This window comes from Melospiza melodia, chromosome 4 (genome assembly GCF_035770615.1).
Source record: "Melospiza melodia melodia isolate bMelMel2 chromosome 4, bMelMel2.pri, whole genome shotgun sequence".
NCBI classification, from domain to species: domain Eukaryota; kingdom Metazoa; phylum Chordata; class Aves; order Passeriformes; family Passerellidae; genus Melospiza; species Melospiza melodia.
This window is the reverse complement of record NC_086197.1, coordinates 93,748,526-93,763,391: the sequence shown is the minus strand read 5'-3', so window position 1 is coordinate 93,763,391 and position 14,866 is coordinate 93,748,526. Positions and strand designations below refer to the sequence as shown.

Genomic DNA, 14,866 nt, shown 5'->3' with positions numbered 1-14,866 from the left:
AAGAACAAGCAACTGACTTTGCAATCTTGTACTTACATGGTGAGGGAAGTATGAGCTTCTAATTATTTTAAGGTTTTCACAAACATTTTTGTAGGCTTAAACAACAGAGCTCTAAAAATAGAGGGAAAAAAGAACCCCAAAACTATTTTTTTTTCAGAAGAGAATCAGTTCCTATATGTAGTCTTTGAATTCTTATCCTATTATGTACCTCCATTCCTGTTTCTATATTCAACTTCTGTTTGAAGTCAGTAATTTCAGTTTAACTCAAATGCATGTTAACCTTGTCTCAAATTCAAAGTAATATATTCAGTGTTTACTGAGGCTTAGATGGGAATTCTGTCCTTCATAATCTCATCCTAAATCTTGTGCTAACAAAAACTTCTAAGCCATAATGACCACAGAAACTGGAGTGACAGCTAAAAATGTATTTTTTAAATAATTCTGAATTTATTTATATTCCCTTTTTTGTTACAGGGAAGAATTTGGTTTATTTGTAAATCTTTTTTAAAGCCATCTCTTTGAATTGTATACTGCAGTCTGACAATACTGTATTCTCAACCCTATGTGTAGACAGGAAAAAAAATCAGCTCAATGCTTTTAGTTACAAACTTAGTCTGTAGATGCTATTTCATTTGAAAGCAAAAAACAAAGACAAACCCTCTAAGGCAATGTTTTGTCTACAATAAATTTCTCTGTAAGAATCATATTTATAATTAGGGCTGAAGACCTTTTTCCTTGTTTCTATTTCAAAAAAAAAAAAAGATTTGTTCAAAAATCATTAAAATCCATTTCTGTCACATTATGGACTGAGCAATGGCTTACACCTTATCACATAAAGTATGATTTATTGCAGTACATTTTCTCTGCTCTTCTCTTTCAGCCATTAGGAATGCAAAATTTAGATCTAAATTAACTAAGATCATTGTGGTACAAACTGTTCAACTCACCAAGGCTATAGACACCCCACCCCTCCAGGTTGTTTTACCTGTGGATTTCAGGGGAAAATCACTTGCATTTTCTTTCTGAAAATTTCATTTATTTAGCTGATTAGAAAAGAAATGAAAGTGCATATCATTCAGTGTATGAGTGAACCGCGTCATGATTAAATTTGTGCTTCTCATTAGCAGCCCACGGGATGGGTGGCAGCTGTCTGTACATATCCAATGCTTCTCTTTGACAGTCCTGAGACTTCAGGTGCACTTTGGCAAGAAGTGCAGCGAGTGGGCATGAGCTGCTTGCGTTAGTCATTAGCTGTGAAGGACATTCTCTGTTCCATGGGTGCACAGGAGCCTCTCTCTCTCTCTCAGCCCTGCTCAGGCTCTGCCAGCTGCTGACAGGCAGCGTCGTCACCGCCTGCCTGGGGCCGGTGATGGCACCGACCTGCGAGCAGAGGCAAGGTCAGGCTGCCCTCAGCACAGCCCTGGCTGCCACTGCTCAGTTTCCATCAGTATACGGTAAATCTTAGGGTTTTTTCCACCTAGAAAAGGAAAGCTTGCAGCATTTTCATCCCTTAATCTTCCTCTTCAGAGGTACCATTCTCTTCCCAGGTGTCTTCCAGAAAGAGGAAGGGAGCATGGACAAAGTGCCCTCACCTCTTTGGGGTGGCACACCCTTTCTAAAGCTCACTGAATCATTTTTGTTTAGAATTTTCGTTCTAAAAATGAAAATGTTGAGATCAAAAACTCATCGTAGAAAATGTTGAGATCAAAAGCTTCATTTTACTTGAGGAGACACACGTGGAGTATTGCGTCCAGTTCTGGGCCCCTTGCTTTAGGAGGGACATTGAGATGCTTGAGCGTGTCCAGAGGCGAGCAGCGAGGCTGGTGAGGGGCTTGGAGCACAAGCCATACGAAGAACGACTGAGGGAGCTGGGGGTGTTCAGCCTGGAGAAAAGGAGACTCAGGAGTGACCTCATCGCTCTCTTCAACTTCCTGAAGGGTGGCTGTGGTGAGCTGGGGGTCGGCCTCTTTCTCCGGGCAACAACAGGCAGAACAAGAGCACACAGTCTCAAGCTGTGCCCAGGGAGATACAGGCTAGAATTAAGGAGGAAGTATTTTACAGAAAGAGTGGTCAGATACTGGAATCATCTACCCAGGGAGGTGGTGGAGTCACCATCCCTCAATGGTTTCAAGGGAAGACTGGATGTGGCACTTGGTGCCATGATCTAGTTGAGGTGTTAGAACATGGGTTGGACTCGATGATCTTAAAGGTCTCTTCCAACCTAGAATTTCTGTGATTCTGAGACTGTGCAGTACACAGGACATTGTCTCCTCATCATTATGTAATAGTCCAACATTAAATTACTGTAAGCATACGAAACTGTGCTTGTACTCCTGTGATACTTCAGGCCCATGAAAGATTATGTCTAAACTAGAATTTTCATGTTCCTTTGAGCATCAGCCAATTATAAAAGTAGACATGAATTTTGTGTAATTGATAATTCCAGAGAGGGAGACTTCTTGTAAATGGATTCTCCTGGAAATAAGGGTTTTCAGGTCCTTCCTTTTCCCACCTACTCTTTTCCCTCCCCTAGTAAAACTGTCTGGCATTTGAAACTGTGAAGATTCAGTCACTTTTTCATGCTGTACAAGAAATGGAGTAAATGGGTGCAAAAAATTGAGGAAGAAAATATACAAGACTATTTGCGTGGGAAGGAAAAAGGCAGAGTACGTGATTAGAATTAATATTTGAAATGGCATATTGAAATATTCCTTTAAGTACTTGGATGATATTTGTAACTCTTCTTCCCTGGGATTTACAAGGACAATGAAAAAAAAAGAAAAGAGGACTTAGTGTCACAATATGAACTGTAAATATCTCTCTAATTAATCCAGTCCTTTCCAGCTGCTCAGCTGCCTCCAAATGTTGTTTTGACTATCAAAGAAATGCCAGAAATTCTTTTAACCCAGAGTACAGTGGGAATTACTTTGTCAACTCCCTTGTCTGATTCCTGATATGGACCACCAAATTTACAAGGAATTCTCAGAAAAAAAAACCTGTTTTCTTCAGAGAATGCTAAATGATGAGTGTCAGGGAGAAGCAGCTTAGGGAAAGGAGGAATTTAATTGTTTTTCATTTCAACAGGGAAAATTTCCCCAAAGAGGAAAATAGATCAACTGTTTGAGTAAATACAACATGGGGAGTCCAAGTAAAACATTCAACAGATGAATTGTTAAAAAGATGCCAATATGTTCTTTATCTGAAGTCTGGGATGGAGGATGATGAGCTGGAAAATCACCTGATGCACCTGAGTGCTTCACAGGGATTTCTGATTTGGGGTGATGAAGACAGCCCTTCTGGTGGAAATCCTGGGAGAAGGAATGTGCCCTCAATGTGTCCATATCCCTTGAGCTATCTACAGCCACAATTATTCAATAATTTCTGGGTTTAACTGAGTTAAATTTGGGAGGTTTTTGGCCTGTGCCAGCTGGCACAGTCCCAGACAAAGTGCTGGGACTGCACCTGTGCTCCTGTGGCTGCAAAAAAAAAGGGATGAGGGAAGGAGCAATGCTTTGATTTCTGTGTGTGCATATGGGCTCTGCTGACAGAGCTGCTCCAAAGGCTGGGCAGTGCACCAAACCCCACTTTTTTGGCAGACTTGGCATGGGCATAGACTCAAACATAAAATTCAAGCACATCAATGTGAAGTCCTGCTGGTGGTTTTGGGAGTACAGCCTTTCTCTTTCTTATTGCTGTTCTTAAGCAATATGTTACACAAAGCTAATAAAACAGAGCTGATTCATATCCAAACTCAGAAAATGTTGAGATCAAAAACTTCATTTTACTTGAGGAGACTCTGCAGTACAGAGGACACTGTTTCCTCATCATTATGTAGTAGTCCAAAATTGTGTTACAGTGAGCACATGAAACTGTGCTTGTACTCCTGTGATGCTTGAGGCCCATCAAAGCTTATGTCTAAACTAGGTAAAGAATTAAAGAATCACATAATCAGTGGTCCATGCTATATAATTAGGATCAGTTTAGCAGGGGTAGGCTAGCAGGTGTCAGCAGGGAATTTACAATTTCATTCTTGCAGCTGTGTGGCAGCAGAGCGAGGGGCACCGCACATCAGCCCTTCTGTGAGTAGGGAATGAGATGCTGTGGTTCCACAAGGTGGCACTACGAAGTTGTAGGACAGTGAGACTGAATTAGTATATTGTTTTTAGTTCTGTGAGAATGTTAGTTCTGAAATTTTTCAGTATAACTACAGTAGTGTTTTGACCATTAGTCTGCTGTAGAAAATATCCCCATTTTCATGTAGATGTTTTCTTTGTGAGGGAATGAAACAAGCTAAGGAAAAAAAAAAACCCAAGCAAAAAAAAAACCCTTTTGTCATTTTTGAAACACTTTGCAGTTAGCAAAACATATATCATGGATTTATGGCAGTCACAACTTCCATGAATATGTACCTTTCATTGTATATGTGTGTTACATGTTCAGGTATAATTCTAATAATTCAGGTATAATTTATATAAAAACCAGTTTTTTCATTCCTTTTCTAGAATCATTCCTTACAACTACAACATGCATCAGTGCTCTTGATCCTATTTTCTCAATATATCAACACCATTAAAGGGTTTGGAGCCCATATTATCAGTATAGATATATGCTGATATATATCCAAATATATCCAAAGTGAGATTCTCCAATAATCTCATCACATACAATAAGTGCAATTTTTATTTTAAGATAGAGGGAGGGTTAGCATTAGATTGTAATGTGAGCTGATTTTTAGAGTGTCATTATTTCTTTTTGTTATTAGGCTATAATTATACAGACTATAATTAGACTATGAATTAATAAGCTAGCATTGCAGTTTAAAGTTTGAAGTTTAATTGTAGTGAATGAAAGATATTAATGATAGGGAACATTTCAAGTACACATGGAAAGTTTGGAAGAAATAATTTGTTGTGGATGAATGTCTAAAATAGTATTTCCAAGGACCTGCTCTATTTTTCTTTAAATACATGCCTCTGTTAAAAGATTTTCCTTTGGTTTCAAGGGGACACTTGCACAGTCATGTGCCTTGCTGAATCAGAGTATAGAGGGTCACTTATGGAAACACTCGAGTGGTGTCAAATGGATTTTCAAATCCTATGGGCTTATACTTTCTTCATGGCTAAAAATTCAAAGATGTCCAGCCTGCAATTACCTTTGCATTTAAATATTTGAGAGCTAAATTTTCCTTCTCATTGTTTCTCATGTGGGTTTTTCTTCTCAGTTACCCCAAGTCTACACATACTTTTGGAGAGTACCCACAGCAAGGGAAAGATCTTAATGTATCATAAATATAAAAAAAAATATAACTTGATACATATCTGCTGTTGTGTGATGCTATTACTTTTATTTCCTAATTTGACATTAAAGTGTCAATTCTGCTTTCTGAGTTCTAGACCTTTCAAACTTCAGAACTTTGGCACCTGACTAGGTGTCATTCCCTGCTGCTCAGGTCATCTCTCTTTCTTTTTCCCAACTACTATTAATGGCAAAATGCATCAGCAGCCTGACAGTTAGATACAAAAGCCTGAATCTCCAACTTCTGAACTTTCTTGAGCCTGGCATTCAAAGCTGGGGAAGTTAAGAATGTGCTCAAACTGAGAATCATGAACTCATCCCTCCTTTTGTGCAAGTACTGAACCGTCATTTATAAGTTTAGTGGCACCACTGTCCCAGTAATTTTGAAAAGCTGGGCCTGAGGGCTCTATCGCAAGAAAACCAGCCTTACTTGCAGGAGTGAACCAGACAGCTCTGTCCAAACCAATAAATGATCCAGGGCCAAGGTGCAGGCTGCAGAAATGTCCAGTTATCCAAAATTGCAATTGTTAACAGACCCAACAGAATGGCTCCTGGCCTGTGGCAGTCAGTTCTTTCAGCAATGTCAGTGTTCAGTTATGAGATAGCATGAGCTAGGGCATGTTCCCAAAAAATCCTATAGTGAGATGACCTGAGATGGGGCCAGGCAGGGAGGGAGGATGGCACTGTGGTGTGGCCATTGAGATGTGAGCCATACTGTGCCACTTGCCCTCATGGCCTGAGAAGGAAAATGGGTTATGTCCCTTTTATGTAATGCATAAAAGATGGCTTAAGGGATCTTAAAACTGTCTTCTAGCAGACGGTTGTGAGTCTTGCTCCTGCTGTTAAGCTCAGAACTTCTATTTCTCTTCTAGGAAGAAAAAAAAAAAATTTGCTTTACATTTACAGCTCTAACCTAAATAGTTCAGGACTGTGTCCCTGGATGTCCTGAATTGAGTTCAGCATGACAGATTATTAGGCAGAATTTAGGTGACTCTCTGTATTTGGTGTATCCTATTGGCTAATCCTAGGTGGTTTCCTTATTGGTATATTGTGTTTTCAGATTGTCCTCTGCAGTTCTGTTCTCAGTTCAAATCAGTCATAATCTGTTCTCAGTTAATTCACAGCAAAATCCAAAACCATCTTCAAATTTCTGTCCACAGATGTAAAAATGTAAGGAAAAAAATGCATTCAAAATTTTAGCTGGGGCAGTTTGAAAACTACATAACATCTCCCTGGCCTACACTGCAAAACACAAAACTGACTAAGTGATTTACAAGTTATACTTACAAGGGATTTAGAAGACAGAATGCATAATGGAAAATAGAAGAGCAGTTTTATGGTTTTATTCAGAATGCAAGGCTTCTTATTTTGTCCTTTTATTTCAGAACTGTGCCTATTAAATACAAACTGCAAACGATTTTTCCTCATCTCTGATAATCTGTAAACCCATTACTGGGAAAGATAATTCCCTGGGTCATGCTGAAATTACTGAATTATTTATTCCCCTTTATCACAGTTTTCCTTGTTGTATAGTAAAAATGATTATCTGTGAATCTTTACCTGCAGCTATAAAGGCCAGAGTAAAATGTCCTGAAATCTTACAGCCGTCATGAAAACTAAATTTGAATGATTTGATAAACTCAATTTTAGGTCATAGTCAGTTTTTTTTATTTAGTGGTACAGAAAGATGCATTCTTTACATGCTAGGCGTAAAATGACAGAATTCATCTTCCCTGCATGAAGTAGAATCCAACTAAGTGAATTAATTGTGTAGCTCTCTTGGTATCTGGTAAAATAAATATATATATCTCCAAAAGTCAATTAATCTTTTCATAAACAGAGAAGTGAAGAGATGCACAAAAATTATTATTGAGAGCTCTCTCATTCCAGTAGCACAGAATTCAAGACAAATAATTTTTCTGTCAAAAAATTTATCTGTTCATTTCTTCCACTCTAAGGGGTATGCAGAGTGGGTGCAGTGCTTTTAGGCCTAACAGGGGAGTTAGAATGAGATGTTCTTTTATTTCTCCTCCAACCAGAACATTCAGTGATTCAAGGATTCTACATTGTCTGCACATATAGTCAGTACCCTACACAGCAAGTGCATTGTGTTTAATTACCCCTTTGAATTAACTTCAGTCAAGACTTAATTTTTTTGTAATACTCATAACATGATATACCCAAAGGAAGCATTTAATTTAATCTTTCTTAATTTTAGTCCAATACCAAAATGAAGAAATAGAATACATGAAAAGCAAATGAGATCTGTAGGGAAAGCAGCCTTTTCATAGATACCCCTTCATTTTTGTCTTCACCACAACTCTCTGGAATGCCATTGTCCCAAAAAATCTGTAGCAGTCAAAATTTTTTATTCACCTTGGTGCTTATGATCTTATTCCACCAGAAAGAAATACAAACAAGTAGAAAATTAATTTTATAATTCTACAATTATATTTTCTGCAATAAAGTACATCTTCCTCTGCTTTTGTAGAATTATTTTCTATCTATCACTTGCTCTGTTTAGGAGTTGGATTTTTGCATATACCTTTGATGTCCTTCACAGGTTCCTAGGATAAGGTTGCAAGTGACTTGCAGAGGTCTCTAGTTCAATATCAGGTCTGAGAACAGGCCAGGTTGCTCCAGTCTGGTGTTTAAAACCTCCATAGAAGCAGATTTACAACCTCCCTGGGCAGCCTGTGCCACTCACATTTGTTGCTAATTAGTGTAGTCCTCTGCTATATACTGTAAATTATTATAATAAAGGTTTTTTTTTTCTCTCTCTCTAAGGTTAGTCTCAGTGAGGAAAATGCAGAGGATTAGTTTTCAACTCTTTTGCTAAAACTTAGGACTTTTTTATTTCAGAACAATTTCAAGACAGTGCCTGGATGGGCTGGCAGGGCAGGCTGGTGTCCATCTCTAGTTTTGCTCAATTCTAAGGGTTGAAGTTTTCTAGAAGAACTTTACTTTTAATAGTTCCATTGAAAATCAGAAAGCATGACAGCTGCTATTTGTTTATCTAATTTTTCCATTAATTTTACTACCTTGGAACTTATGTGTCTTTATGAAGAGGATTAATAGATCTGCCTTGAGCCAAGGTTGCCCTTTCCCTAGGAAATGGGTTGGGGAGCACAAATGTCCATCCATCCCCTAGTGAGGGTGGTGGAGAGGAAATGTCATGGCAAAACCACCCAGAAACTGCAGCTTACACAGACCCAAGAGGCTGCAGAGAGAAGCAATAACCAGTGGTGATGGAAAACAACTTCTGGGCATCAAAGACTACTTGGCAGTTTGCTTCAACTCAGAAACCCACTTGGTTGAAGCCAAGCTTAAAGGACAGGCAAAGGGAGAGGTGCTCATACCCATTGTGCCTGATCTGGTTGCCTAAAGTATTCTTAGTCATAAATTTCCTGTTAAAAATAACTAAATGTTTGGGGTTTTTGGTTTTATGGGGGAGGGGAGGGTTGGTTTTTTGGGGTTTTTTTTGTGTTTTTTTTGTTTTTTTTTTTTTGTTTTTTTTGTTTTTTTTTTAATCAATAGCCTATTGTCTTCTTTGCAGAGATAAGGAAAACATATAGAAAAGTACGTCTCAGTACTTTGGCTGACTCTGGGTCCTGTCACAGAAAATTTAGCAGAGAGCTTTTTTCTTTTTTTGCTAAAATTGGCTTGTTTAATTTGACTTGCTGACTCATTTTTCCAGCTGGTCTGTCATCCTACTCAATTCCAGATGAGGCAATAGGAAAAAGAATACTCTTTTGAATATCCCACCCTCTTGCCAAACCAAGTAACAATTAAAATCTCCAATTTTCATTGCAGTTCTTTATCTCTGTTAATTATCCAAGGAACAGTAAATCAGATATATTGTCTCCTGCTTGTTGTCAATAATTTAAATTCTAAATTCTTTATAGATTTGTTGCAGATTTAACACACTGCTGTTTTTCCCTAAATTACACAGCATTTCGCAACTTGAATCCAATTCAGTGTTTCATTTTTACATTTGAGATCAAATGCTAGACAGTCCAGTCTAATTGACTCATATGTTTTCTGCACACACAAGAGAACCCACATGACTTGGTAGCTTTTAATCCAAAAGAAACATCAGGTCTCTCAAGTATCTAATTAGTGACCATCAGTGGGGATTTTCCATAGTTTTTTGAGAAGAATCTATTCTGCATCAAATGTTTAGTGGACAATGGACTGGGAGCAGTGTGAATTCAAAAAGAACAGGAATACAGGAGGCAGGGAACTTGTGAGCTGAGAGGTGCCAATATAAAATAACATGGTGATAATCAGAAAAGGAAAAAATAGATGTTAATTAAGTAGAAGAAGAAAGATCTATTAGAAGAATTATAGCTGTCGTTTTTTTAAAAGATATCAAGAATAAAAGGGGAATGGCAACTGTAATAAATGAGATGTAAACATGCCAGATAAAGTCATTTTTCCACTGTCAATACTGATATTTTCAGGGTAATAGAAGGTATTTTTCATCTGTCTTTATCTATATGAACTATGAGGAAAAAAATTACCATCATGGAGGCATAATCATTGCTATACCTGTCTGTGTAACCAGAAATGTAATTGGCATGACTTATTAGTGGGGAATGACCCTATATGGAGTAGTCTTAAACTATAAAACAAGTACTTAAATCAGTTACTCTAATTCTCCTTTTAACTGCAGAAACAAAGGGGTTGTATGGATAAAGCAAATCAAAACATATTGTTAATTAAAAATGGCATCCAGCACAAAGCTTTGTTTGCCCTTCTTGCATACAGGGGTCAACACTAATAAAGTTTCACCATTTGCTACCTGCTGATGGATGATGTGAAGCCATTCCTACAGCTCTTGGTTAATACTTGAGCTCTGATTATATCACACCAATTTTTTTGGAAGTGAAGATTTGGGTACTAATTGAACATGCTAAACAATGTGGTGAAAATTTTTATAAATAGTCATTAACAAACATAGCAATGATCAGTTGTTTACAAGGAGTCTCTGCAAATTTAGAGTGTGATATTTAACAAAAACATTACCTTATTGCTTGCTCACAGCCTGCATGCAAATTAATTGTAATATATTTTCATTTGAAGCATCCAATCCATAGAAAGGAATTTTCATTCTGGTTTCAAATTGTGGTCTATGACTTGTACATTGAAGTGGTAAAGTTAAAGATCAATAAAGAAAGGGATGCCTAAAAAGGAAATGGTGTCTGACCCTTGAACAGAGGGGACATGAATATAGTGAGCAGTTCAATAAAATTATTGGGAAAACAATTTTCCCAGCTTTTAACAGAAGCACTCAAATTTAGTGCAAAATATTCAGCTAGAAGCTAAAAAATAGTATTTCTAATTTTTCTGTCTGTCTGGTAAGATTTTTAATATTTTAAAAGCAATACCAGGTTTTGGTTTTAAATTTTTCTCATTCAAATCAGAAAATTTGCATGGAAAATCATTTCAGCTGAAAAGTCTGTTTTCAGTCCAAAACTTGAAGATATTTTGGCAAATTCTTCTGAAACCATGACTCCTTACAGTTGCTGAGACAGATTAGAGTATAGCATTGTGAAAAAATAATATAATTTTGCTGAAAAACCCCTCAACTTAAATGAGTATCAAGAGCTTAAGGTAAAAAACCAAAAGCTTAACCTCTGTATGGAAGTTGAAGTCTGTTGAACTAATTTAGTGTTTTACATAAAGAAGACCAAGTCTGAGCAAAAAGTGAAATTGTTTTGTGTAGTATCTGAAAATTTTGTATTTTGAATCCTAAAAACTCAAGTTTTGCATTGCTTTGAATTCTACTGCCACACATATATTCTTTTTAAGCCATTGGTAAGCATCTAATATTGATATGTTTTGTCAACTAATTTAACAACAACTGAAGAATTATAATTACCACCCTAGAATAAGGAACCTAAAAATTAAAACACTTCATGAACAATCACCAATGTAAGACTTTTAAAGTGCAAAGACTGTGTAAAAGAGCATTCTTCTTTATTCTACATCATGGAAGAAATAATAGGAGTACACAAAATACCACAATCTTTTATTTTTTGCATCTCTCATATCTTTTATGGATACAAAAACTGGAGAATTCGTAGTGTTCTTTTTTCTATTCGTATTTGTGAAAAAATCAGGTATCATTGCCTTGAGGGCCACAACTAATAAATGATTAATAGTTGTTATATGCATTGGTTTTTTACTTGCACAGGTACGCGTGTTCACATTTTCTGTTGGCCAACATAATTATGACAAAGGACCCATACAGTGGATGGCCTGTGAAAATAAAGGTACTGTGTCTTTCTTTTAAATTGATCTTCACTAGAGCTTTGGTTAGGTGATATCTTTGCTCTCTAAAAATGGCAGGTTTTTCAGCTTGATTTTTAAGTTTATTATATTTGTTATCAAAATTTTCAAAAGTTATTTTATTACATAATATATACATGAAAAAATCACATGTAAACGAGAAACTGGTAGATTTTTTTCTTTATTACTTTATTTAAAACTTCATATTGTATGAAAACTACCGCAGTAGTTTTTATAATAATAAGCCATTATGGTTCAGTTTTGAGAATATTTGTTGTAATAGCCATCTATATAAAGTTGGAACTGATGACAGATAAGAAATTAGTCAAAGCTGGTTTAAATTAAGTGGTCTGGACAAAGGGAGTTTTGTTTGGTTAGTTGGCTGGTTACATTTCTTTCTGTTTTTCTCCAAAACTTACAAGGGATAAGATACTTGGATTTTTTTTTCCCTTATTCAATGAAAATATCAAAATTGCTCTTGCTATCATTTCTTAGTTTTTGAGAGCTTCTTATATTTTCTATTTTCATTATGTTTTCTCTATGTAGGACAAAAAGAAAAAGTAAAAAAGGTGAAAGTAAGGAAATAGAATGTTTTCTACATTAAATTTTTACATTCAAAATGTACTCAGAAACATTTTAAGTGTGTAAAAAATATGAGTCCCAAATGTCTTATAATTGCACAAGAAGTCATAAGATATAGAGATATATCAGAAAATAGAAAAAAATAATAGAAAATAATAGAGATAAGTGGAATATATATAATGTATCAAACATTTGCTTATGTTTTAAATAGAGCAATTTGCAGGCCTGACTGAAAATGTAAAACTATTTTACAAATTGGTGAGAAGCAAGAGGTGAGAGGTGAGCTGGATTACAAAGGGTCTTGAAAATTAGGACTGCCAGGGAAGGAGATAAAGACAAGCTCAGGCAGAAGAGTAACATAGAGAGAAAGGCATAGATTAAAAAAACCCCAAAAAACAAAAACCCAAAAAACACCAAAAAAACCAAACTAGAAGAACCCATAGCCTGGGTGAATAGCATACATATGTGTCACAACCTCATGAAACCCTCAGCATGCTGACAAGTCATGCAGAAGGTACTACAACACCATGAAGAGCAGATTTTATTGTTAGATAATAACAGAAAATTGATATTTATGTTTTGAACAGATTTTTTTTAACATCTTTGTATCTCAAAATACTGTGTGCATGTGACCGCCATTGTTTTAAAACAAATGAGGACCAGCTGGTTTAAAACATAATCACCTATGTCATCTTATTATTGAAGCAGAATGATCGTAATCTTCTGCCTAAAATTCCTGTGATTATTTGTTTGCACATCCAAGGAAGCAGTTTTATTTACTTTTTCCTAAATTAAAAGATTTTGCGTACAGCAAAGGAAATTACTAATATCAATAGTTTACCTCTCTAATTCTCTGCCTCTTCCTTCCAATCTCACTTAAAAATTTCTTGGACTGAAGATGGATCTCAGTGCCCAGCTTCAGTTTTATTACATGGGCAGTATTTTAAATATTTTTAATTCAAACAAATGAGCAATAAAATTAGTGCTAAATAAAGACATTTCTGATGTACATTCTCTGTGTAGGAGAAATACCATTAGTTTTTTTTCATTCCACAGAATGCCTTATATTTTAATACTATGAATTCACTCTTGTGGCAGACCATAGCTATTTTTACATCCCTATATGCATTCAGCATGTAATTATGTTGCTGTCACAGCATATTAAAACAAACATTAAATATACTTGCACATCATAGTAACTGGGATAAACTCAGTACATGATACAGCCTTAAACAAAACAGCCAAAAGAAACAAATTATAATTGTCATTACTTAAGAGTCACTACCGTGGTTTGAATTACATGGTGACCCATCATATGGCCATGCATTGTGGTAGCATCTACTAAAATGTATTCCATTCATAAACAATAATTCTAATAGAATTTAGACTAGAAATTATAAGCTAAATTACATTCCTCAAGATTAAGGGGCCATCAATCTATTATGGTAAAATGACATTGTTTCTGTTTCAAATTTTAGGTTATTACTATGAAATCCCATCTATTGGAGCCATAAGAATAAACACCCAGGTAAGTGAGTTGGCCAAATCCAGATGCAGTTTTAACATGCAGAAAGTGGAGTAATATATGTTCTTGGATATGTTTGCTCTTCACCTCTGCTAAAATCAATTAAATTTTAAGATACACTACATTAAGAAAACATAAAAAAATTAAGGGTTTCTTCTACATTTAAGGGATTATTCTCTTAAAATGTTCTACTTTTTATTTTAAGTGGTTGCCGAGAAAGAGTTTAAAACATTATCCCTGTTGCCCTGGCCCAGAGCAGCTCGTGTCCTGGTCACAGCACTGCTCACATTCACCTCCTCCAAAGCAGGGCACACCATGGAGTGTCTGAAGTTCTGAAGTGCTCTGTGTCCTTCGGGCCTCTGCACAAGGACTGAGCTTGTGGCTCAGCTTTTCTCCAAGTTTTACATGGTCCCTCAAACTCTGATGCTGAGACATGACAGCAATTTCATCATAAAGTTCTATAAAACCAGTAATTTTTTTATAAAGTGTCTAGGCATTCACAGTTCACCTTCTGCCATGCTTTCTGCATGACCCAAAGGGTTTTTATCACTGCTGTGGATGTATGTGAGGGGATAGCCCTGCTAGAGCATCTGAACTCATGTGGGTGCTGCACCACAATCCTGCTTTATGGGAGAGGTACCTGGATGGATCCAACTCTTTCAGAAGAGATTGTACTTCTTTCCTTCAAAAAGGATGTAGGAGCATCTTAGCAGACTTGCATGTAGATAAACAAAGGCACAGGACTCTGAGATTATATTATGAATTCCAGACTGAAGATGGACAGTGTAAAAGAACAATTATTCTTTTCACTTGTCTGAAAGTCCAGATACTCACATGTCCAGAAAAGCAGAGAAATATCACAGCAGTTCTTTGTCCTTCCAAGGCCAGGCATGACATTTTTTGGCAGAAAATAAGAATCCTTTTTTGGCTTGAATAAGAACCCTTTGATTCTGTTAAACTCTTCCAGACAGTGTCTGGCAAGACATATCTCTAATAAGATCAGACAAGTAGAAAAAGTTGATGACTGAAAAAAGTTTGATGGCATCCACTCCCAAATAAGTCCAGAAACCTGACATCTCATAAGATCACCAGCTTTAGCCATACTCGCAAACTGAAGAAAGACAGGAAAAAGAGGTTTTATAATTCTGATTTTTGTTATTCCAATAGAAG

At 36.4% G+C, this 14,866-nt stretch overlaps 1 protein-coding gene across 4 annotated transcripts in view; it reads left to right on the top strand.

Moving 5' to 3' along the window:
* CACNA2D1 (calcium voltage-gated channel auxiliary subunit alpha2delta 1) overlaps positions 1-14,866 on the top strand; it is a 363,361-nt gene that overhangs the window by 295,497 nt on the left and 52,998 nt on the right. For all 4 annotated transcript variants that reach the window (XM_063155623.1, XM_063155622.1, XM_063155621.1 and 1 more), the window contains exons 13-14: positions 11,495-11,573; positions 13,650-13,699. In XM_063155623.1, coding sequence (XP_063011693.1) covers positions 11,495-11,573; positions 13,650-13,699 — 129 coding nt within the window. The remainder of the gene's footprint in view (positions 1-11,494; positions 11,574-13,649; positions 13,700-14,866) is intronic.